The 24,038-nt window shown below is 41.1% G+C and overlaps 1 protein-coding gene and 1 long non-coding RNA gene across 6 annotated transcripts in view; one reads left to right on the top strand and one right to left on the bottom strand.

Annotated features, from left to right (window-relative positions):
- larp1b (La ribonucleoprotein 1B) overlaps nt 1–24,038 on the bottom strand; it is a 55,827-nt gene that overhangs the window by 2,287 nt on the left and 29,502 nt on the right. The window contains exons 4-18 of one of the 5 annotated variants that reach the window (XM_083544565.1): nt 23,554–23,767; nt 19,469–19,585; nt 18,181–18,343; nt 13,701–13,845; nt 13,161–13,335; nt 11,058–11,299; nt 10,505–10,573; nt 9,377–9,733; nt 6,966–7,080; nt 5,985–6,142; nt 5,550–5,656; nt 5,261–5,424; nt 4,983–5,127; nt 1,902–2,011; nt 1,166–1,293 (exon numbers count right to left, since the gene is read on the bottom strand). In XM_083544565.1, coding sequence (XP_083400691.1) covers nt 1,166–1,293; nt 1,902–2,011; nt 4,983–5,127; nt 5,261–5,424; nt 5,550–5,656; nt 5,985–6,142; nt 6,966–7,080; nt 9,377–9,733; nt 10,505–10,573; nt 11,058–11,299; nt 13,161–13,335; nt 13,701–13,845; nt 18,181–18,343; nt 19,469–19,585; nt 23,554–23,767 — 2,409 coding nt within the window. Of the gene's footprint in view, nt 1–1,165; nt 1,294–1,901; nt 2,012–4,657; nt 4,876–4,944; nt 5,128–5,260; nt 5,425–5,549; nt 5,657–5,984; nt 6,143–6,965; nt 7,081–9,376; nt 9,734–10,504; nt 10,574–11,057; nt 11,300–13,160; nt 13,336–13,700; nt 13,846–18,180; nt 18,344–19,468; nt 19,586–23,553; nt 23,771–24,038 lie in introns of those variants that run through there. The other 4 variants (XM_083544564.1, XM_083544567.1, XM_083544566.1 and 1 more) reach the window with 4 other exon arrangements.
- Nucleotides 1,303–1,959, top strand: LOC310727981. The gene is made up of 2 exons (XR_014534155.1): nt 1,303–1,519; nt 1,625–1,959. It is a non-coding gene; the product is annotated as an uncharacterized lncRNA (long non-coding RNA).

Raw genomic sequence — 24,038 nt, 5'->3', positions numbered from 1 at the left:
CAGTCAGTCATTCACTCAGTCCGTCAGTCAGTCATTCACTCAGTCCGTCAGTCAGTCATTCACTCAGTCCGTCAGTCAGTCATTCACTCAGTCCGTCAGTCAGTCATTCACTCAGTCCGTCAGTCAGTCATTCACTCAGTCCGTCAGTCAGTCATTCACTCAGTCCGTCAGTCAGTCATTCACTCAGTCCGTCAGTCAGTCATTCACTCAGTCCGTCAGTCAGTCATTCACTCAGTCCGTCAGTCAGTCATTCACTCAGTCCGTCAGTCAGTCAGTCAGTCGCTCACTCCCTCCATCAGTCAGTCAGTCAGTCGCTCACTCCCTCCATCAGTCAGTCAGTCAGTCGCTCACTCCCTCCATCAGTCAGTCAGTCAGTCGCTCACTCCCTCCATCTGTCAGTCAGTCACTCACTCACTTCATCAGTCACTCCATCAGTCAGTCAGTCACTCACTCACTCCATCAATCAGTCAGGCAGTCACTCACTCACGTCAGTTACTCCATCAGTCATTTACTTAGTCAGTCAGTCAGTCACTTCATCAGTCAGTCACTTCATCAGTCAGTCAGTCACTTCATCAGTCAGTCAGTCACTTCATCAGTCAGTCAGTCACTTCATCAGTCAGTCAGTCACTTCATCAGTCAGTCAGTCACTTCATCAGTCAGTCAGTCACTTCATCAGTCAGTCAGTCACTTCATCAGTCAGTCAGTCACTTCATCAGTCAGTCAGTCACTTCATCAGTCAGTCAGTCAGTCACTCAGTCACACTATCAGTCAGTCAGTCACTTCATTAGTCAGTCAGTCAGTCATTCACTCAGTCACACTATCAGTCAGTCACTATCAGTCAGTCAGTCACTCACTCACTTCGTCACTCAGTAAGTCACTTCATACAGTCAGTAATTCAGTCACACTGTCAGTTAGTTATGTTGCCAGTCACTTCATGAGTCACTCACATTGTCTGTCAGTCAGTCAGAACTTGATTAGTCAGACAGTCACTGGATAAGCCATTTAATCAGTCGGTCATTCAAAGTCGCTTGGTCAGTTAGTTAGTCAGTCAGTCTACCAGTCACTCGAGTTGAGTCACTCATTCACTTACTCACTCAATTAGACACCTAAACACTCCCACTAAATTCATTCATACACTTAGTCAGCAAAGCATTTTGACACACACCTCCACTCTAAAGTCATCTATGCTCTTGAATTTGCGGAGGTGCTCCTGCAGCTTCGGTTCAATGACTTGGTCTTTAACCCGTGAGTACTTTAGGAAGGCCCAGAACTTTTCCAGACCGTACAGTTGACCTACACACAACATATGTACAGAGAAAAATTATTAGGGTACAATGCACTCATTTTCAAGATGCATGCATGTAAAAAATAAATAAATACGTGTTGCACAACATGAACATGTCATGTACAAATCACATCCCTCGTATCAATTCATTTGGAACTTCTCTACCATAGTATGCAAGTAATCGCAAAAATCGCTAATAATCGATATTGAAATTCGTTGTCAACGAAGTTACGTGTTAGCGGGACTGTAAGATGACACAGCCGCTTGTGAAATGGCAGACAGTACAGGGTCAACCGGCAGTAGCAAAAAGTGTGTCCCCCAAGTCAATCAAGGCAATAGGAGCGTTTTATATCAAACGCAACAAAGAAGACTGTAACCTGCAAGTTACACAAAGCAGATCTTGTGTGGAATTGAAGTATCACAGTGATGCACGAGCACATGTCTATATGAATGTATTTATAAAATAGTTATAAGCTAGCTAGTTTTGTGTTGTCTAGCGTAAACTTTTGTTTTATGTAACACCTGTAAGCAAAAGGATCGAAATACAGCTTTTCAAATCCCACCATCTTCGAACTGTGACAAAAAATATCAGCACTATCATGCAGAGGTCATGTACCTTTCTCGAAGTCATGCAAAGTTTCCTCCTGGAAGTCCTTGAATATGTCAGGTCTGAACCTCTTCTCCAAACCGTAACTGAAAAAGCGGAAGAGGCATTCCAATCCGTACCTGCAGAGGGGGACAAAGCTGAGGTAAAGAAAACAGTATATAAAAAGGCAGACTGTTCAGGTCAGCACTGTACCAGGTTAAACAGAGACAAAAAGCAAAAAAAGAGTTGCTACATACATCGCTTGACAATGCCCCTGTGCACAAATCCAGCTCCATATGCTTTACATGGGTTGGAGTGGAAGATCTCCTGCTATAGAGCTCAGAACCTCAACACCGTCTGAACCGTTGGCATGAATGTGAATGCTGACTGCACCCCAAGACTCCTCACCTCACCTACATCACTACCTGACTTTAATTAAATAACACCCTTGTGTGAGCACGATTCTCCTCAAGAACACTGCAAAATCTAGTGGAACATCTTCCCAGAAGAGTGGAGGTTATTATAACAGTAATTGGGTACTAAATGTGGAACAGGGCATTAAAAAAATAAATCAATCAATGGTCAGTGGTCAAACTTTTGCCCATAAGGTGTATAATTTCGACTGTATATAATCTTGTATGTCATTTTAATATTAACTGCATGGATGGACAGATGGAGTTTATATTAAAAAGCGTACCATTTATGAAAATCATAGTTGAGGCTAGAGACAGAAAAGCACACATGAAGACAGTAAAAGTAGAGCAAGGGAAAAAACAAATGGGGTTAGATAATAAAAGAACACCACAGATAATAGCATGCTGAGAACACAAGTAAAAACACTTTAAATACAACATGTGAAAGTGATACAGAAGGGCACAGGGGAGAACAGGAGCGTTACAGAAGGGCACAGGGGAGAACAGGAGCGTTACAGAAGGGCACAGGGGAGAACAGGAGCGTTACAGAAGGGCACAGGGGAGAACAGGAGCGTTACAGAAGGGCACAGGGGAGAACAGGAGCGTTACAGAAGGGCACAGGGGAGAACAGGAGCGTTACAGAAGGGCACAGGGGAGAACAGGAGCGTTACAGAAGGGCACAGGGGAGAACAGGAGCGTTACAGAAGGGCACAGGGGAGAACAGGAGCGTTACAGAAGGGCACAGGGGAGAACAGGAGCGTTACAGAAGGGCACAGGGGAGAACAGGAGCGTTACAGAAGGGCACAGGGGAGAACAGGAGCGTTACAGAAGGGCACAGGGGAGAACAGGAGCGTTACAGAAGGGCACAGGGGAGAACAGGAGCGTTACAGAAGGGCACAGGGGAGAACAGGAGCGTTACAGAAGGGCACAGGGGAGAACAGGAGCGTTACAGAAGGGCACAGGGGAGAACAGGAGCGTTACAGAAGGGCACAGGGGAGAACAGGAGCGTTACAGAAGGGCACAGGGGAGAACAGGAGCGTTACAGAAGGGCACAGGGGAGAACAGGAGCGTTACAGAAGGGCACAGGGGAGAACAGGAGCGTTACAGAAGGGCACAGGGGAGAACAGTAGCGTTACAGAAGGGCACAGGGGAGAACAGTAGTGTTACAGAAGGGCACAGGGGAGAACAGGAGTGTTACAGAAGGGCACAGGGGAGAACAGGAGTGTTACAGAAGGGCACAGGGGAGAACAGGAGTGTTACAGAAGGGCACAGGGGAGAACAGTAGTGTTACAGAAGGGCACAGGGGAGAACAGTAGTGTTACAGAAGGGCACAGGAGAGAACAGGAGTGTTACAGAGGGGCACAGGGGAGAACAGTAGCGTTACAGAAGGGCACAGGAGAGAACAGGAGTGTTACAGAAGGGCACAGGGGAGAACAGGAGTGTTACAGAAGGGCACAGGGGAGAACAGTAGTGTTACAGAAGGGCACAGGAGAGAACAGTAGTGTTACAGAAGGGCACAGGGGAGAACAGGAGTGTTACAGAAGGGGACAAGTGCACCGTTACAAAAATAGAACAGACAAAATATCACACGTGTGAAGGTGTGAAGTGTAAAGTTGCAACGTGTTCCAAACATGTAAAGGTGTTACACAAAACTAATTGTGTGTTTGACTTTACAAAAGAGTGCAGGTGTGCTTCAAAAACAAATATACGACCTGTTGCATAAGAGCAAAAGTGTGTGAAAGTGTCTCTACAAGACTCAGCTTGAATTATGTGTGGGCTGCTCCCACCCACACACACACACACACACACACAGTGCTTAATATTACAATAACCAGCATTTCCTCTTCACCAAATCCTTGTTTCTGTCAGTTAGTCAGTCACACACTCTTTAAGCGTAGTCTATGGATTTGTTCTACACTGTATCTAGTACATCCCTCAAAAGAAACTCTCCAGAAAGCCTGATATTTCCCAAAGTTGGAATGAGCACTGCTAAAGACCAAGAATGACAAGCGTGTTCCTTTTTTTTCGTGCACATATTAGCTAATCTAAATAGCCAACCGGATTCTCTTTCTCCCCAACGAGCTTCGCCGCTGATTCGACATGCAGAATCAGCCGAGAAACAGGTCTCCTGAAGCTGAATATAACAGATCTACAGGAGATTTAAGGCCAGTTTAAAACTCAACACCCATGGTGCTGGCTTTGGGGAGTCTAGATGAACTAGAGACTAGATGAATCTAAGGATACAAATCCAGAGTGTTCCTAGATTGGACACAGAGTGGCTCTGGGATGGTAAGTGTTCTAGAAAGCCTTATAACTGACCCACGTACCAATGTTGAAGCAACCAATGCAAACTTATCTACTGATATGCACTGGGTCCACAACACCTGTACGCCAGTGTCCACAACACCTGTACGCCAGTGTCCACAACACCTGTACGCCAGTGTCCACAACACCTGTACGCCAGTGTCCACAACACCTGTACGCCAGTGTCCACAACACCTGTACGCCAGGGTCTGTATTACCTATACGTCAAAATTCATAACACCTGTACGCCAGTGTCCATAACACCTGTATGTCAAGGTTTATAACACCTGTATGTCAAGGTTTATAACACCTGTACGCCAGGGTCTGTATTACCTATACGTCAAAATTCATAACACCTGTACGTCAGGGTTCATAACAGCAGCTTAGTACCAACCTGTAGTTTTCTTTGGCATCCTCCAGCGCATACTGCTTGAACTCTTCATACATCTTCCTGTTAAAGTTGTCTCTGAGGAAGAAGGACCAGAACCTGAAGAGGGTGTTCATCTCTTGAGATTGACCCACTCCCAACCGTTTCCTCTCTACAAACAAAACAAACCCATTAGATGATGATCTTTGTGCCAGGATTTATAAGTGAAAGAAACTGTTTATTGTAAATTATTTATACATTATTATCTGAAGGACCTCTACAGAAAGAGTGTAAATGATGTGTACCGTTGAGACACCGTCTGCGGTACTTGTAGTAAACTTGCTGGGTAAAGCCGTTCTCCTGGAGCAGCTCGTGGGACGGGTGCCAGAATTTGGGCAGAGACTGAGGGGTGCAGCCGTAACTGGACGACTGTAAGGGAGCGCCCTCCGATGGAGAAGCATTTGAACTGCTGCTCAAACAGAAAAAGAGGGAGAGAGAACCAGAGATGAACTGAATTTTTTTTTTTATTGAAAAGACTATAGAACTATAGGAATGCTGTTGTGTGTGTGTGTGTGTGCGTGTGTGTGTGCGTGCCTGATGGAGTTAGTGCGTGGCCTGTGTTCACGAGAGTCCATCACCCAGCCTACATGACTTTCCAGCGGAGGGTTGGAGCTGTGGCGTGTTTTCCTCTTCCTGGGAGTCTAAAAGTGACAAGACACACAACAACCGACACTTTACATGTTACGATGGTCTCATTGTAACGAATCTCCATCATAAGTCGGGGACTACCTGTACTGTATTATATAAATATATATAAATAACTATCTCCGTGCAGCATGCAGTCGTATGTGTTATAACAAACAGCCTCTAGAGGGTGCTCTCGTAATGACAGCGGACTGGAAGGTCTGGACAATTATCACTGTTATCTGCACAGCTATTAATACTCGTTAATACATATATTAAATACAATACCCTGTTTTATCGTTTGCTGATGGCCAAAACCACCAATAAAACAAAACACGTCTGTACCTTTCCATCGATGTTTCCACTGTCCTTCATTACGGGATAGAAGCGGGGCGTTTTGTTCGGGTCTTGCCGACCAGGTGTACGAGGGGTACAAGGGGTCCGGGGCGCAGTAGGGGATTCTGGGACATCAGTGGGCAGAGAGTTGGACAGACTGGGCTCATCTAGAACAAACAAACAAGAGAAACATACAAAAATATAACTGAACAGAAAACAAAGGGGAAAAAAAAAAAAAAAAGAACATACATAATACTCAATGTGAAACAGAAATGTAGGACCGTATACGAACCAAAAGTCTCTTGTGTAGAAAATAGTAATGTATAGATCTAAATATACACTATATGGGCACAAGTTTGTGGACAGCTGGCTATAAGATGCGTCTATACTTTCTGACCATCCCATTCCACATTTAGTCCATCATCTTCTTCTTTCAGCTTCTTCCATTAGGGGTCATCACAACAGAACATCCGTCTCCACACCCCCCTGTCCTCTACATCTGCCTCTTTCAACCCAACTAACTGCATGTCTTCCTTCACACCACATCCATAAACCTCCTCTTTGGGCTTCCTCTTTTCCTCCTTCCTGGTGGCTCCATCCTCAGCATTCTCCTACTTATATAACTCATGTCCCTCCTCTGCAAATGTCCAAACATCTCAATCTCACCTCCCTCACCTTGTCACTAAAACATCCTACATGCACTTTCCCAGTTAGTCCATATTTGCTTTTAGAATAATCTCCACTTTTCTGGGTAGATGTTCCACCATATCTTCATGGAACTGTCTTTGTGCACTGGAAAATTGCCATGCTAGAACACTTTTGGGTCTCCTAAGTCCTCCAATTAAAGGGAAAGTGTCATGTTACCAAATCCAAAGACATCCTGTGTGCCTTGAATTTTGTGCAACAGTTTGGTAAAGACGCATATATGAGAGGAAAAGTCATTTTTCCCCACATAGAATATATCAGGTTTATAATAAAAAAAATAGTTACCTTGGCATGGGGGAGGAGGTGGCACTTCCTGGTTGGGGTCAACAGGCAATGTAGGGGTCAAAGTGTCAAACTCATCCTTGCTGATCATGTTTAGCTTCTTAAAGTTCTCCACCTCCTGGCGATAAACACACACGCTTTAGCATCTACAACGATCCTTTAACAGAGAGACCATCTATTCTTCTACACGATAGACAGGTCGAATACTGGACCAAGCGTGAGATTAAACCCAGCTGCTGGGAATGTCGGTGCGTTCACAATGCATTTTTAGACAATTCAGCCATGTCATGTGATCACAGTGCTTCAAAATTCTATAAAATAAAAAAAAATTAAAAAAATAATATAAAAAAACGACCAAATCGCTCGTTGAACGCAATAAAATGCGAATGCTTTTTTGAGGTCTGTCCTGGTAACGGTCCTTAAGGTCCAAATGTACTTACTTACTTTGCTTATCCTCACCTTCCTCACGTTAATCATCATCATCATGCCAAGACAAATACAGGCGTGATAAAAAGAAAAATTCCAAGTCGGAAAAATAAACACAGATAAAGCGCATGTGAATGGAAATAGGACCTGCAAGGCACCATGATTCCCATACAACATTTATTTTCCATTAAAATAAAATCTAATGTGCACGCAACTTTATTCTGTCGATACTTTTAAAAAGGTTTATAATCAATCCAAATGTAGTCCGAAGCTTTTTAGAAAAACTGAATCTTAAACATCCTGTTTAGTTTAGGATTTATATTTAACTAAACCTGGCATGGTGTGAAGAGAAAAAGAAGGGGGGGGGGGATCTAATGTCACGGGGAAAAAGTAAATAATTACAGCAATGGTAAAAAAATAATTATTTTTATATATATATATATACACACACACACACACACACACACACACACACACACACACACACACACACACACACACACACACACACTAAAAAAAAAAAATTAATTAATGGAATATATATTTTTTTCTTTGCTGTAAAATGCATGTAATCAATATAAAGCTGCTTCTCTTTCTTTCTTTCTTTCTTTCTTTCTTTCTTTCTTTCTTTCGATTCTTTCTTTCTTTCTTTCAATATACAGAATCAGCATTGGTGCAAAACCCCCCACGTAAAGTCTCTAATAACCTGGAGCTTTCTGTTATTGTTATTATTATTATTATTATTATTATTATTATTATTATTATTAATATTATGTTATTATTATAATTGTTATTTCATTACAGGATTTATTAAATGATATAAATGCATATAAAAATGTTAGATTCTTAAAACTAACAGCTTTCGAAATCAGGCATTTTGAGAAATTTTTTAACAAACTGAAAGACAAAATATTTTTCAAAACAATACTAACAAACGATGAAAAATAGAAAAAAGTAATGGAAGAAAATTTGCTTCAAGTGCTGAAACGATTCCTCTCGATCAATTAGAATACAAAATACAATTATTTGCCTCGAATGCTTCGTTTATTACATTTCACTACACACGCAATACTGCGTTTCCCCACGGACCGTTATTACTGACGCACCACCTGTTAAACAGGTAACGCAGAAGATGCTGCAGAATGAAAAAAATTGAGAAAATGCAAGATGATGATTCAGGCATAAGAAAACGTTTAAAAGTTTCCAAAGTTTGGGATCATTTCAAACTAAAACAAAGAAAAACACCACACTGCGTTTCTTCTTTTTAAAAAAAATTTTTTAAGTAAGTTGAAATTGATCTTTATATGTCTATTTTTTAATTTTTAAAAATTATTTATATATTTGGACTTGCATTTTGATGTAATATGCTAATTAAATGCCCTAAGTGGGTTGTTTTCGCAGATATTCTTGTATGCAATTTCAGCAATTAAAAAAAAAAAAACTAAACAAATTACTTGTTTAACAGACTCGATTAACCGACGGAATAATTGGTAGAACACTTGATTAATAAAATCATCGAAAGCTGCAACCCTACTTGCTTCAGCAAAAGAGTTTTGTGGGCCAGTAATTAGTCATTTACTATAGAAAGCTTTCTGCACTACAAGGTCAGAAGCACTCGCAGCAGTGGTGAGAAATGTGGGTTTATTTTAGGACCAGATGCATTTCGGGAGCCGTGACACACTGTGCCCCCCGTAAAGGATATGCACAGAGTGATATGTGAACTGACATGTGGAGTCGCTGTAAGGAGTCACTTATAATTAGCAAATGTGTAGCTATGATTCAGTGCAAATGCAACACTTGTTACTGGAGTGTGAACGTGACATCGCTTTAATTTAAGAAAAAAAGAGAGGGGGAAAAAAAAGGACCAACTATTAGCCCATTTTGGTGTAATATGTAATTTAATCTGCAGCATTTTAACACGCTAGAGATCCTTTTTATACCATTTTTTCTTTATAAAAGCAAAATACTAATTACACTACAATACTTACTTTAATGTTGGTTCCATCCAACTGATTCTCGTCCTCGGTCCACAGGTCCTGCTCGTAATAGTAAAGGCCGTCGTTGATAGCCTTGGCGAGCTCGGTGGTGATTTTGGCGCGGGACACGTGGTTGCCCGTGCGGTCGCCGCCCGGGTGCTTGCGCATGTACGGCGGCGTCTGCGTGACTATCAGGATCTTGTTCACGTCGCTGTCGTCCAGCTCGCCGTCCGAGTCTTCGTCCGACCAATCGGTAAAGGTGTTCTTGCGAGGTGCCGCGAGTTGCTCCATCTCCTCGTCAAACAGGAAGTCGAGCTCTTCCTGGTCAGCCTCAGGTGGTGGGTTCGTTTGGGCCGGGGCTGAACGGTCCTGAGCAAAGAAATCAAATGTTGTGGTTTTTTTTAATCAATAATAATCAAAGTAAAGATGTAAATATATTTATTAGTAGATGCGCTGTACTTTTATAATTTAGAAAGTGACCAAATATTTGTGACCAATATTTTATATGTAGATTGATACCGCTGCTGCTACACGAATGACGTTTCACAATGACGTTCCTTTTGTTATTATTGTTATGCTTTTTTGTTTGTCAATATAGTAAAAAATTTAAGAAAAAAGGGGAGGTGTATACGAAATTGTTCTCAAATCTTAAATCTGCCATCTCTTCCAGCGTTGGAGAGCGGGTGATTTTGAGGCATTTTTCAAAACGGAACACTAATAAACTATCCATCCATCCATCCATTTTCTCCCGCTTATCCGTAATTCGGGTCGCGGGGGCAGCAGTCTAAGCAGGCCCCCGCCTTCGACTGCTGCCCAATCCTCACAGCACCGTCCCTTACGGTCCCTCCTGCAGGTGATGAGCCCACGGGAAGGCGGCCCCACGTCACTCCAACGTCACGGACCTTGATATTTTCCTCGTAAGGGACCCCCGGAGCATAGAGGGTTAAGGGCCTTGCTCAAGGGCCCAAGAGTGGCAGCTTGGCGATACCGGGGCTTGAACCCCCGACCTTCCGATCGGCAACCCAGCGCCTTAACTGCTGGAGCCACCACTCCCCTATAAACTAATAAACTAAGAATACAAAATGGGAAGAAAAAAAAAAGAGAAGCGAGGGCAGAAAAAGAAGAGCAGGGATACTCAACTGTTAAGAGGGGAGGCTCAGACACAGAAGAAGGAGGAGAGGGAAGGAGTTGATGAGGAGTGTCAGATGGCTGATAAGGCAGAGGAGAAAGGGAATGAAATGAAAAGAGAAATGAAGGGAGAGCAAAGAAATTGAAAAGCGAAAGACAAACAAGGTGAATAATGAAGTTGTTGGAATGGAATGAGAATTGTTAAAAATATATATATATATTTACACTTAATGGGGAAGATGTTAAAGTAAAATACATTAGACGGACGAAAGTGTGTGGACGTCTGACTCAATATATTGCTTTTTAAACAATGCATTCCACGTTAATCCCTGTGCCCTGTTATAATAAGCTCCACTCTTTTGATGGAAGATCATTCAGTGCTCATTCAGCTACAAGGGTTTTAGTAAAGTCAGGTACTGATGTAGGAGGCCTGCGATGTAGTCAGTGTTCCAATTCATCTAAAAGCTGTTCAATAGGGTTGAGGTCAGAGCTCAAAAAAATAAGAAGCGTAATGTGCACTCTAAACCTGAACCAAGAGAGAAATTCTGTGTCTTCAGACCTCTACCTTGTTTTTCACCGATGTGTTCCTGTGCCGCTTCTCCACCTGAACCCACTGGCTCTCCGGATCAGGCGTGCTATTGGACTGCACCTCGGCAGCTTTCTCGTCCGAGCTGGATGCGATTTTTGCCTCGACCGCAGACGACTCTTCAGACAGCGGGTTGGTGTCTGTATTGGAGATGTCATTTAATTGGCTGTTGGTAGCAGGAGGAGGCTCGATGGGGGTCTGATTGGCTGGGGAAGTCGACACTGAAAAGCAGGTGAGCATGTAAATCCATGTTAACATTTTTTAATATTAAAAATGCGGAAAGCGTGACTGAAATCACAGTCTGAAGGCTCGTGGATGCCAGAGTCCATATACTATACAGCAGTATTAGCATGCACATTACCAGACTTAGCACTGCGATTACTGAGGAAGTCATGAACTTGATCAAAATTTTGAAAGTAAACGCTTCAGAACTAAATTTGATTAAAAAAAAGCAAAACAAAACACTATAGAAGTTGGATTTGCAACTGCATATTATACAATGATAACTAGTTATATTTGTACAGGGTGGCACAGGGAAACAGGATATTTTGGAAATAAGATTTGGCGATTATTTATTATATATTATTTTATTATATTATATTATTTACTTATAAAGGAGTAGTGGAATAGTGCACAACAAGCGTCCGCCTTTTAAAACCTTTTATAGGAATAGTGATAGTTTGAGCAAGAGGGAATTTGGGCGTTATTACCAGTTACGATGTAATCGCATGAGCGAACATGACAACACTGGTGCTTCGTTTTAAAGAAACGTCTCGACACAGCGATGATGCATGTTGTGGAACGGAGCGGCGAGGGCTCCTCACGGTGGCGGCAAGAACAGCCTCTGGTGTGTAGGCCGTTTAACGGCACCGGGGATTTCTTTTTAAGGCTGAACCCGTTTCTTGGAAATGAGCAGACGGGACCCGATCATGACGTCCTAACTGGTAATGACGCCTAAATTCCCTTTGTGCGGCATTCACACTATCACCATTTTTATAAAAGGTTTTACAGCGAGCGCTTGTTGCAAAACCGCTCTACCGCTCCAATATAACTAACGGCAAGGGGTTGAAAACGAGCTTTCGCTGGTTCCAAGCAATAACCAATGTCGCCAACTCAGAGTTCCAAAACGTTCCTATTCCCTGTATAATGGAATAAATAGCAAACCACTCTACAGATAATGTGCTTAAGCAATAGGCATATTGTTTATTATTAAAGCATATTAATGATAGCTTGTCAAAATGATAAATAGTATAATAGCATAATTGTACAAAATAGAGTTTGACAGATTCAGTGGTTTTGCTGATTATTTGTATTGTGGTTTTGCTGATTATTAAATGCTGGAACAATCAGCAAAAATACATATTGATAGGTTTTCCGGGTTGCATTATACAACATGAGAGTGGCCTCTAGAGGCAAACCCCTGACATCACATGCTGTATATTTGAAGTGTCTTTGTTTTTTTGTTTGTTTTTTCATTTTGGATAAATAGTAGAATAGCATCATTGAAAAAAAATAGAATTCGACCGATTCGGCAGTTTTACTGATTGTCACCGATTATTAAATGCTGGAACAATCAGCAAATATCCATAGCGATAGGTTTTCCGGGTTGCATTATACAGCACAAGAGTGGCCTCTGGAGACAAACCCCTGATGTCACATGCTGTATATTAGAAGTGTCTTTTTTTTTTTTCTTTCTTTTTATGGATGCAAACAGCATTTATTTGGTGTTAGTTTGAATGCATGTCTTTTATTTTCCTCAATATTTATTATTATAATGAATATATTCATATTTATTTTATTTAGTAAATTTTCATGATTCAGTACTTTTTTGTAATAAAGGTCAGAACTATTTTACATGGAGTTTGTGTAAGTTTTTTCTGCAGTTTCCTTTTTAAAAGGAATGTATTTGTTGATTATTAATTAGTAATTACGATCTAACCAAGCAATCAGGAAATTAACCATTGGTCGACCTCTAGTATAAAGATACAAATAATTACAGAATTCTTATTAGTTATACGAGTATACGGATATAAATTGCGGACCTACTAGTACCAGTGGAAGAGCATGAGCAGAGCTGAGTACCTGCAGTAAGAGAGGTGAAGGTTTGTCCAGGGATAAACTCAGGACAGTTAATAAGTTGGCTGAAGTCCGTGTGTGAGGAGTTGACAGGCGGCCCAGGGATCGGCCAGTGCTCCGGATCATCCTTTCTCCGAATTTGTTCATCGACCAGCTCCACGACATCACTGTTTTTCACTGCCTAAACACACAAACACACCCACACACGATTGAAAAGATACAACTCAAACTCTTTTGCACTTGTATGAAAAATGAATCTGAGGAAACTTCAAATTCAAAGCCGAACGCAAGAGATCATTTGAGTGCCACCATCAAGGTTCACCCAAAGGTCCTAAAAAGTCTCTGATACCTTAAGAGGTATTATAAAAATAATATAAAAATAATATATATATTATATATAATTCGTACTATTATATATGCAAATATCACCCAACCTTCAAAACCAAAAGAGCATACTTTTTTTTTTTTTACCCTTTATTCTTAGCCATTGTAAGTGAATGTACTATACAGCTAACAATTATTGAGGTCTGGGCCAAAAAAAGTTACCTCTTTGATGAGACTGATGTCGGTGGTAAGGGCTTGGATGCGGCGGAAGCCGGCGATGAGAGAGATGGGCAGGAAGCCCTTGGTGTCCATCTTTCTCCTCAGGAAGAAATCCCGCTCCAGGTTGTGCAGACTGAAGTAATACTCGCTTGAATAAACCAAAACAAATGAAACAAAATGATTAAATTATTTCGATTTACTTGCAACTAAATTAAACGCACCTAATATCATGCAGCACTTCACTTTTGTGCACATTTTGTTGCTACAGATTTATACCAAAATGGATAAAATTCATTATTTTCCTTAAAATTCTACAAAAACAAAACCCCATAGAGACAACAAAAGAAATGTCAAATCTTTGCAAATTTATTAGCCTTTGCCATGACACCCAAATGATCTCAATTGCATCCTGTTTCCACTGATCTTCCTTGGAATGTTTCTACAACTTGATTGGAGTCCACTTGTGGTAAATTCAGATGATTGGACATGATTTGAAAAGGCACACACCTGTCTATAGAAGGTCCCACAGTTAACAGTGCAGGTCAGAGCACAAACCAAGCCATGAATTCCAAAGAATTGTCTGTAGACCTCAGAGACAAGATTGTGTCGAGGCACAGATCTGGGGAAGGGGACAAACATTTCTGCAACATTAAACGTCCTAATGAGCACAGTGGCCTCAATCATCCGTAAATGGAAGAAGATTGGAACCACCAGGACTCTTACTAAAGCGGAGCCAACTGGCCAAACTGAGCGATCGCAGGAGAAGGACCTTAGACAGGGAGGTGACCAAAAACCTGATGGTTACTCTGAAAGTGTTCCAGCATTTTTCTGTGTAGAGAGAAGAACCTTCCAGAAGAACAACCATCTCTGCAGCACTCTACCAGTCAGGCCTTTATGGTAAAGTATCCAGATGGAAGCTACTCCTTAGTAAAAGGCACATGACAACGTATTTTGTAGAACTTTAAAGGAAAAGAATGAATTTACTCCATTTTGGAAATAAGACTGTAACGTAACAAAATGAATGAAAAGTAAAGCACAGTGAATACTTTCCGGACTGAATATGGACAACAGTCTGTGGACACCAGACCATAAGATCCGTTTAAGATTTCTCAACTGTCCCCATTTTGTGGTAACCCCCAGCTTCTGGGAGGATCCACTGGATCTTGAAGTGCATTTGTGGGGATTCATTCAGCCACAGTGTGTAAGTAAAGTCAGGGGCTGATGTAGGTGAGATGTTGAGGATGCCTGGGATGCAGTCAGTGTTTATGTTCATCCCAAAGGTGTTAAATAGGGTTGGAACTCTATAGCAGGAGACCTTCGACTCCAACCCTTGTAAAGCAGATCTTCACGGACACAGGGGGATTTGTCATGCTGAAACAGGCTTGGGTCTCCTATTTAAAGTGAAGAAAAAAAAATGCTACCATATACTAAAACACCCTAAAACTAACTAATGAACACTTCAAGAATAATTAGTAATACAACAAACTTATACATTTTCTATCAATAGTGGGTAAAACCAGTGCTTTGGCCCATACTGTAAACAATGCTTCCAAATTATAGCACTTGATCTGCTTGTGTAAAAGTATACAAGAAGCCCTGTACAAACCTGCCTATTTCACACCCAGTCCCAGAGGCCTTAAGCCCAGGAAAGCCCGACCTGCCTGACTGATACTAAACTTGCACATGGCATCTCAAACTGTACGGCACGGAAGACGAGTCCATCAACTTATAAAAGTAGTTGATTTTCTGGAAGCCAGCACATGCAGAGAAAGTGCAGAAACATCACGATTCTGAAGCTTGTGGCCAGAAAAGTGCACAACATTTAGCACACTTTGTCCTGTGGGTGGAGCCTCTGAGGCTCTGAGAGAGAGAGAGAGAGAGAGAGAGAGAGAGAGAGAGAGAGAGAGAGAGAGAGAGAGAGAGCGAGCGAGAGAGCGAGCGAGCGAGCGAGCAATGAAATAGCCAGACACCATTATCCAAAGCGACTTACATTTATCTCATTTGTTCAACTAAGCAGCTGAGAATTAAGAGCCCAGAAGTGGCAGCTTGGTGTTGCTGAGATTTAAACTCACAACCTTCTGAACAGAAGTCTTAAGTCGCTTGTTTAAGATTTTTTTAATTTTTTTGAAATAAAAGAAATAAAAGAATAAAGCCTTAAATAAATAATTCTGCACTTTTGCCTTATATTTTCCTAATGAACTAATATTAGACTAAAGACTACAGCAGACATAAAAGGAAAAAAAAAAAGAAAAAACAAGAAAGTAGTGTGAGAGAGAGAGAGAGAGAGAGAGAGAGAGAGAGAGAGAGAGAGAGAGAGAGAGAGAAAAAGAGGAAGAGAAAGGAAGAGAGAGAGACAAGATGAGCAGCATTTTGGGAGAAACTTCAGAATCTCCACCCAGCATTCCTTTACTTTTACTCTGCTAACTTTAGCAGGCAAGTCGCACACCCATGCACTCGGAGGTTGGATTACTTCATGGTAGCGGAGCTGTGCAGCGCAGTCATGGAGCAGTTCACTCAGGGCATTCGGTTTCATTCTTGTGTGATTACATTGTTTTATTTATGGGTGTAAACTTATTAAAGTGTGAAAACAGACACTGCAATTACATACTGAATTAATGAAACTAAACAATGAGAAATTTACTGTAAATTAACAGTTGCGAGAAGTAAACAGGCCGGCGGGTGGACACACAGACAGACACACAGATAGAAAGATAGACGGGCAGGCAGACAGACAGGTAGGCAGACTGATAAATACACAGGCAGACTGATAAATACACAGGTAGGCAGACAGAAAAGTAAGCAGATAAATAATAGACAGATAAAGAGAGACAGAGACAGACAGAAAGAACAGACAGACAGACAGACAGACAGACAGACAGAGACAGACAGAAAAAACAGAAAGGACAGACAGACAGACAGAAAATATGGACAGACAGAAACACTGTTCGGTCGATAGATATATAGACCCGGATCGATCCCATCCTGTGTAATATCCATTACAGAACAAAACAAACAAATAGGTAGATAGACATGTAGGTAGATGGAGAGAGGGATGGACAGACTGGATTACATTTATGTTTCTCGGTCTGCGAAAGTCACATCATCTTGCTCCTTTTGTGTCATGTCTATCTCTTTCAGTTCTCCTGAATGGCTCCCCCCCCCCCCCCCCCCCTCGCCTCATACGTGAACTTAAAAACAGTTTAGGAGCAGCTCTCTCCCTTTAAACCACAATTATGTAAGCACTTGGGAGAGATGATTCCAGACCTCTGTGTGTGTGTGTGTGTGTGTGTGTGTGTGTGTGTGTGTGTGTGTGTGTGTGTGTGTGTGTGCGTGCGTGCGTGCGTGCGTGTGCAAGCTCCCTCCCTGTGGGGGTTCAGTAAACAATGCAGCAAGCATGACTGAGCTTACTCAAAAACATTACAGAACACACACACACACACACACTTACTTGAGTAAAAACACATGCACAGATTTTCCCACACTGACACAAATCTACACAGATTATGTACTGGGAAAAGTCTTGGCTTTGCATTTCCAGTCCATTGACTATATTACCTTACATAGTATTGCACGCTTACACACACACACGTATCTAGGCACACATTTCCGGTCTCTTACTTTTAGTCTAAATTACAAAAGTACATGATTGGATACACACAGACATGCACACATTTTTTCACACACACACTGGGTTTCATCTCCAGATCATTTACAATTCCACCTAAGGTAGAAATGCTAAATATAGGACACACACACACACACACACACACACACACACACACACACACACACACACACACACACACACACACACACACACACACACACACACACACACACACACACACACACACACACACACACACACACACACACACACACACACACACACACACCAACCCACCCCTGACCTTAACCATGTGCTGCCTTTCCTCTACCTAATGTAATCAGAGCTCCGCCTACTGGTGACTATGTTTTAACACACCTCTACCGCATTCAATAAATCTTTAATGTGACTCAGAAGAAAAAGTCGTCTCAATGAGTGATTCATTCATTTTCTGTCATTTTTATTTACAGGAAACAGAATTGAGTAGAATTTATATCTCTTGACTCTTCAAGTCAGAGTCGTTTGTTTTTTTTGTGACTCCCATAGACACTCTGCATATCTATCTATCTATGTATGTATGTATATGTATATATATGTAAATTATTAGAATAGTCAAATTTCGTGCATGTAGACATGTTGAGGGATCTGATTATTGGTTATTAATATCCTTTTATTTGTGATCAAAGGAACGAAATGAACTTAATGACTCCAAAAAAAATTAAACACTGCATTCATTTTGATGATAAAGATTCAAGTCACTACACTGATGTGATCTTATCACTACTGTACATGTGAAACACTGTTCATGTGGCTCAAATGTGATAGCGGGAAGCTGAATGGCACTTTGGGGAGAAGGAAAGCAGGAAGCAGACTTACATCTGCCGCTTGATGTACTCCTTGAGAAGACTCTCCTCGATGGTGTACATCTGTACCCGGTTCCCGTCATCGTAGAAATACATCATGTTGGTCCCAAACTCTGTAGGCACATTGGAACCATCCATGTATGATTCCCGATAATTGTGGGAGTAGTCAAAACGGCCTGGGAGAAGAAGTGGGGAAAGAAGAGAGAAAGAATTGGGGGGAAAAAATTCAAGGAAAAAAATTGGAAGAAAGAATTAAGGAAAAAGAATTGAGGAAAAAGAATTAAGGGAAAAGAATTCAAGTAAAACATTGGAGGGAAGAATAGAGGGAAAAAAGGAAGAAAGAATTAAGGGAAAGAAATTAGGGGGAAAAAAAAAAATCGAGGAAAATAATTGAGGTAAAAAATTGGGGGAAAGAATTGGGGGAGGAAAGGATAGAGGAAAAGAAGTGAGGGAAAGAAATGAGGGGGGGGGGAGGATTGAGGAAAATAATTAAGGGAAAGAAATGAGGGGGGAAAAGGGAGGAAAAGAATTGAGGCAAAGAAATGAGGGGGGAAAAGGGAGGAAAAGGATTGAGGAAAAAAGGGAAGAAAGAATTGAAGGGAAGAAGGGGGAAAGAGGGGGAAAATGGGGTGAAATGTGGAAAGAAGTGGGAGAAAAATTATTATTTTATGACTATTACCATTACTTTGCACTAAACTACATGTACATGATGTGCTTTTCTTGTTCACACATTTCACGCCTCTACACTATACAACATTTAACTGTTTTAAGGTCAATTTCACTAGAAATGTGCCACATGAGCGGTTATATTTGAATAACAGCATTTATTTTCATCTTTCATTAGTTGTACCATTTGCATTCACACTGCGTGTTAAAAGATGAATTTTTTTGACTGTTATATTATATTTATATACAGATATATTATATTTGTCTATATAGAAATATTAGATATTTATTAAACGACTCGGGAAAATGACTTTTATCCTGCTTCAATTCGTTCCAAGAAGTACACACAAGACTTTGGACCTTTTTTTTCCCCCCTGCCACGTGTTTGTATGCTTATCTTACTCACTGCACTGTGTGTTTGCAAGAAGAAAATAACAGCAGATTAACAGGAGCATATTTTTGTGCCAGTAGGACAAAACCCTTAAAAAAAAATTATAATTCATACAAAAGATTGTAAAAATACTTTATTTTCTTCAAAAAGTGACCAAACATGCCCCTATTTAATCCCAAGCTACTGTACTGCAGTGTAGTAAGGACTCCGTGTATAGCCTTTGCTATACTGGGCATGTGGTTACCTCGGCCACGACCTCTGCCCCTGCCACGACTCTTTCCCCGTCCCCGAAGGCCACCGCGGACACTGCCGCCTTCGCTGCGAGCACTTGACGTGTCATCGCTGAAATCTCTCCTGAAGCCTGCACACACATCACACACAAATCAATAATACAAACTATTCAGCAAAGAGCACTAATGATATATAACGAATACAGATAAAAAAATTAATGTCACATTATATCAGAACATTAAATAAAATTTTTAAAAAGTGAAACATCCTCTTGGTAAATCATACATTTCGACCACACAAGCGTCACCGTCTTACTCAACACCATGACCTAACCTAAAAACTCTGCTACAGAGATCTGATGCAACACGATACCAATCACATCCCCCTCTGGCCACCAGCACAGCCTCAAATATGGAGACAGAAGCTCTTCATGGCTTCACCCTTGATCAATTAATTCCGAAATAAACAGCAGCTTTCAGAATCAAGAGTTAAATGCAGGGCTAGGGGAAATTTAAACTCTGCGTGTGTGTGTGTCTGTGTGTGTGTGTGTGTGTGTGTGTGTGTGTGTGTGTATATACACTTTTGTACCTCAGTAAAATATAGTTTAAAACCCCTGTGCTCCATGATCTCACCAAAGGTGTAGTAAGTTTATATATACATACAGATAAATATATATAAAAATTATATATATACATACATACATACATATATAAATATATATATACACACACACACACACACACACACAGTGAGTACCCCCCTTTAGTTAAAGTGCAGCTTGTATATCAGTACAGATTTACTGTCCTCTGAAAATAACTTGTACAGCCAATATTGTCTAAATAACTGGAAACAAAAGTAAGTACACCCTCAGTGAAAACAGCTGTCCGTCGTACTTCGCAAATGTCCTATTCATCATGTTCATGTTTTTGTCTGCTTGACAAAACCATATAAATTTGTGTCATTTGTATTGAAGCAGTTAAAATGTGGTGCTTTGAGCCCAATTCTCTCATACTGACCACTGAATGTTCAACATGCACCTCATAGTACAGACTGTCTGAAGATTTGAGAATTAGAATTGTTGCTCTCCACAGATACGGCCTTGGCTATAAGAAGATCAGCATCACCCTTAAACTGTTACAGTACAGTGTTCAGGGTCATACAGAAGTTTACCAAAGCAGGTTCCTCACAAGGGTCCATCAAAGAAGTTTAGTCCTCACGCTATGCATCAGGTGCAGAAGCTGCTTTAAAAAAAAACAGACGCACGAGTGCTGCAGCATTGCGTTAGAGGTTGCAGAAGCTGAAGGTGCACTTGTCAGTGCTCAGACCGTACGCCGCACACTGCAACAAGTCGATTTTCATGGCCATCGTCCCAGAAGGAAGCATCCTCTGAAGCTGCTCACAACAAAGCCCACAATCAATTTGCTGAAGACGACCTTTCCAAGAGCATGAATTACAGGAACCATGTCCTGTTGTCTGTTAAATCTAAGATGGAACTTGTTTGGCTTAGATGGTGCATGGTGGTGGTAGCATCATGGTCTGGGGATGCATGAGAAACGCTGCTAATGGGAACCTGAACCCTATTGAGCACCTGTGGTGCATCGTCAAGCGGAAGGTGAAGCAGTGCCATGTGTCTAACTTCCAGCAGCTCCGTGATGTCGTTAGGAAGTAGTGGAAGAGGATCCCAGCCACAACCTGTGCAGCTCTGATGAATTCCATACCCAGGAGGATAAAGGCAGTGGTGGATAACAATGTGCTCACAAAATATTACACTTTGGACACAGTTTTGACATTTTCACTTATTGTGTACTCACTTTTGTTGCCAGTTATTTAGACAATAATGGCTGTAAATCTGTACCGTATACAGGCTGCACATTGACTAAAATATATCCAAGTTTCATTTCAATAGTATTGTCCCTTGAGAACATATAATAAAATGGTTTCTGAAATGTGCACATGAGGGGTGTGTATATTTGTATATGTGTGAGTATATATATTTAATAGGTAAGAGCACTGGTGTAAATATTCACACTGAATATATTATAAAAGTAAAAAAAAAAAAAAAAGTGTGAGGCAAAAAAAAAAAAAAAAAAAAAAAAAAACACCAAACTCTTCAGAAAGGCCTCGAAAACCACCAAACATTTCCGAGTCCCAAAATAACTTGCACTTTCACTTCATTTATGTTTACTGCCTGCATACTACATTTACATTTATGGCCTTTGGCAGACGCTCTTATCTAGTGAGACTTACTATTAAGCAGTTGAGGGTTTTGCTCAGGGGCCATTTTTAAATCTGCGGTCCTGGAGAGTATCTGTGTGACTACGAAACACTGTACACGAGCAAGACTCCATACAGCAAGTGTTATATCAAGTGTTTGTTGTATCAGCAATTTATCTTGCATGTTGCAACCAAAACTACTGTTATACAAAGAATTACCGTAATTTCCGGACTATAAAGCGCACCCATATATAAGCCGCACCCCACTGAATTTTACAAATATTTTTAACATAAATAAGCCGCACCTGTCTATAAGCCGCAGGTGTCTATACTAATGTATTTTACACAGGCTTTAACGAAAGACACGTTACATAAGGTGTAACGGGTGAAATATGTTGCGCTTCCTTTAGGAGCAGAGCGGTATTTTGGGAATAGCATGCCGCAGCATTTTTCCGCTATTACTGCATGTGTGTAAGACTGAGGATTATGTCCTTATTATTTTCTGATGCTCATTTTTTAAGTTTTTTTGACCAAGCCGTAACGCTGTTGCCAAGAAAAATAAAAAACCACGAGTTTTGGAAACCTGTCTGTGCTTATATGATTTCTGTTACAACTGGAAAAGCTATCTCTGACTGAAGCTCTCCCTTCACCCAGACTCAACACGTTGCAACGGCTTGTATCTAGACAGTAGCCGACCAAGAAAGTCATTGTTCACCGTCTTCCTCCTTCCTTTCACAACTATTTCTCTCGGGAGTTTATCCTTTGGCATCGTCCTGCGTTTAAAAATCACCCAATGGAAGTTTTTTCTCCCGATGCCGTGCAGCTCAGAACACAGGTGAAGTGCGTTTTTTCGTTTGGAAATTTCATTGGTCTAATGTTATGGGGTTCAGTTTTTTGGCTTGAAGTTCCCAGGTAAAACCCAGGAAAAATCCATATATCAGCCGCTTTGATGTTTAAGCGTGGGAAAAAAGTTGCGGCTTATAGTCCGAAAAATACGGGATGCTCTTTAACAAATCCCAACCAAGAACTCACCTACAGTGTCAAATAATACACCGACACAACATATATATATGATTCAATGATTTGCATGAATAATTATATGTAAAAAAAGGTTTTTTTTTACCTATGCAAATATGCTAAACACAACGCATCCCAAAACAGATACACAATTTTTGTAAATAAATGTTAACGCCGCGATGCATCGATCAAAAAAAAGTGCATTTGTTTTGCGATGTGTTTTTTAAGCATATTTGCATTAGTAAAAAAAAAAAATTACATATAATTATTAGAAAATGTGCTATACTTTTATTGTTTCGAAGGTGACCGATATTTTATATGTAGATCGATTTGGCCTCGCTAAACCGTTTCTCTCGGCACTGCTGCTCCTAAGTGAATATGACGTGTCACAACACTACGGAGACCGAGGCGTGTTCGTTACACCCCTAACATATATTTATATACAGTTTTCCAACATAATAATGACCCCAAACACACCGCCAAGATGACAACTGCCTTGCTGAGGAAGCTGAAGGTGTCTAACATCCAGCAGCTCCGTGATGTCATTATGGAGGGATGGAAGAGGATTCCAGCAACAACCTGTGCAGCTCTGATGAATTCCATACCCAGGAGGATTAACGCAGTGCTGGATAACAATGTGCTCAGACAAAATATCACACTTTGGACACAGTCTTGACATGTTCACTTAGGGTGTACTCACTTTTGTTGCCAGTTATTTAGACAATAATGGCTGTAGGTTGTTATTTTGAGAGGACAGTAAATCTGTATTGCTGTACAAGCTGCACATTGACTACTCTAAAATATGTCCACGTTTCATTTCTATAGATCACATGACCGCACAGGTACAAGTGTATGTTCGAGTCTCACCTCTCCTGCGGGGGACGCTGCTGTGAGTGTCTTTGCCCGTCTCCTTCTCCAGCTCGGTGGTTAGATAAGTCTCCTGCTGTGCCTCCCTGTTCTCTTTACTGTCGCTCCCGTCACTGCCGCTCTCCTTCTCTCTCTTCTCTCCTCCACGCTCCCTTCTTCTCTCCCTCCGCCCGGCTGGAACTTTCTGAACCTGCGTATTTAGTGCATTCAGCTGCTGCTGGAGAAATAGAATGATGGACGGAAACAATCAATTACGGAATAATCGATAGCATTAACGTCAGTACAATCCGACCTGAAATCTGAAATCGTCTTGCACAGATCAGCGTTCATTCAGTCAACAGCTTGAAAACTTGTCTTCATCGATTTAGAAATCAAAAGTTCCTGTTATTGGGTGGTTTCTGGGGCCTGTTCATGAATACCTTTAATGAATAACTGAATAAAAGAAATACAAGAAGAAAAAAAAAAATTATTTAAAAATAATAGTA

The sequence above is a fragment of the Silurus aristotelis genome (assembly GCF_946808225.1).
Source record: "Silurus aristotelis genome assembly, chromosome: 6".
Classification (NCBI taxonomy): Eukaryota; Metazoa; Chordata; class Actinopteri; order Siluriformes; family Siluridae; genus Silurus; species Silurus aristotelis.
This window is presented reverse-complemented; position numbering and strand designations above follow the sequence as displayed.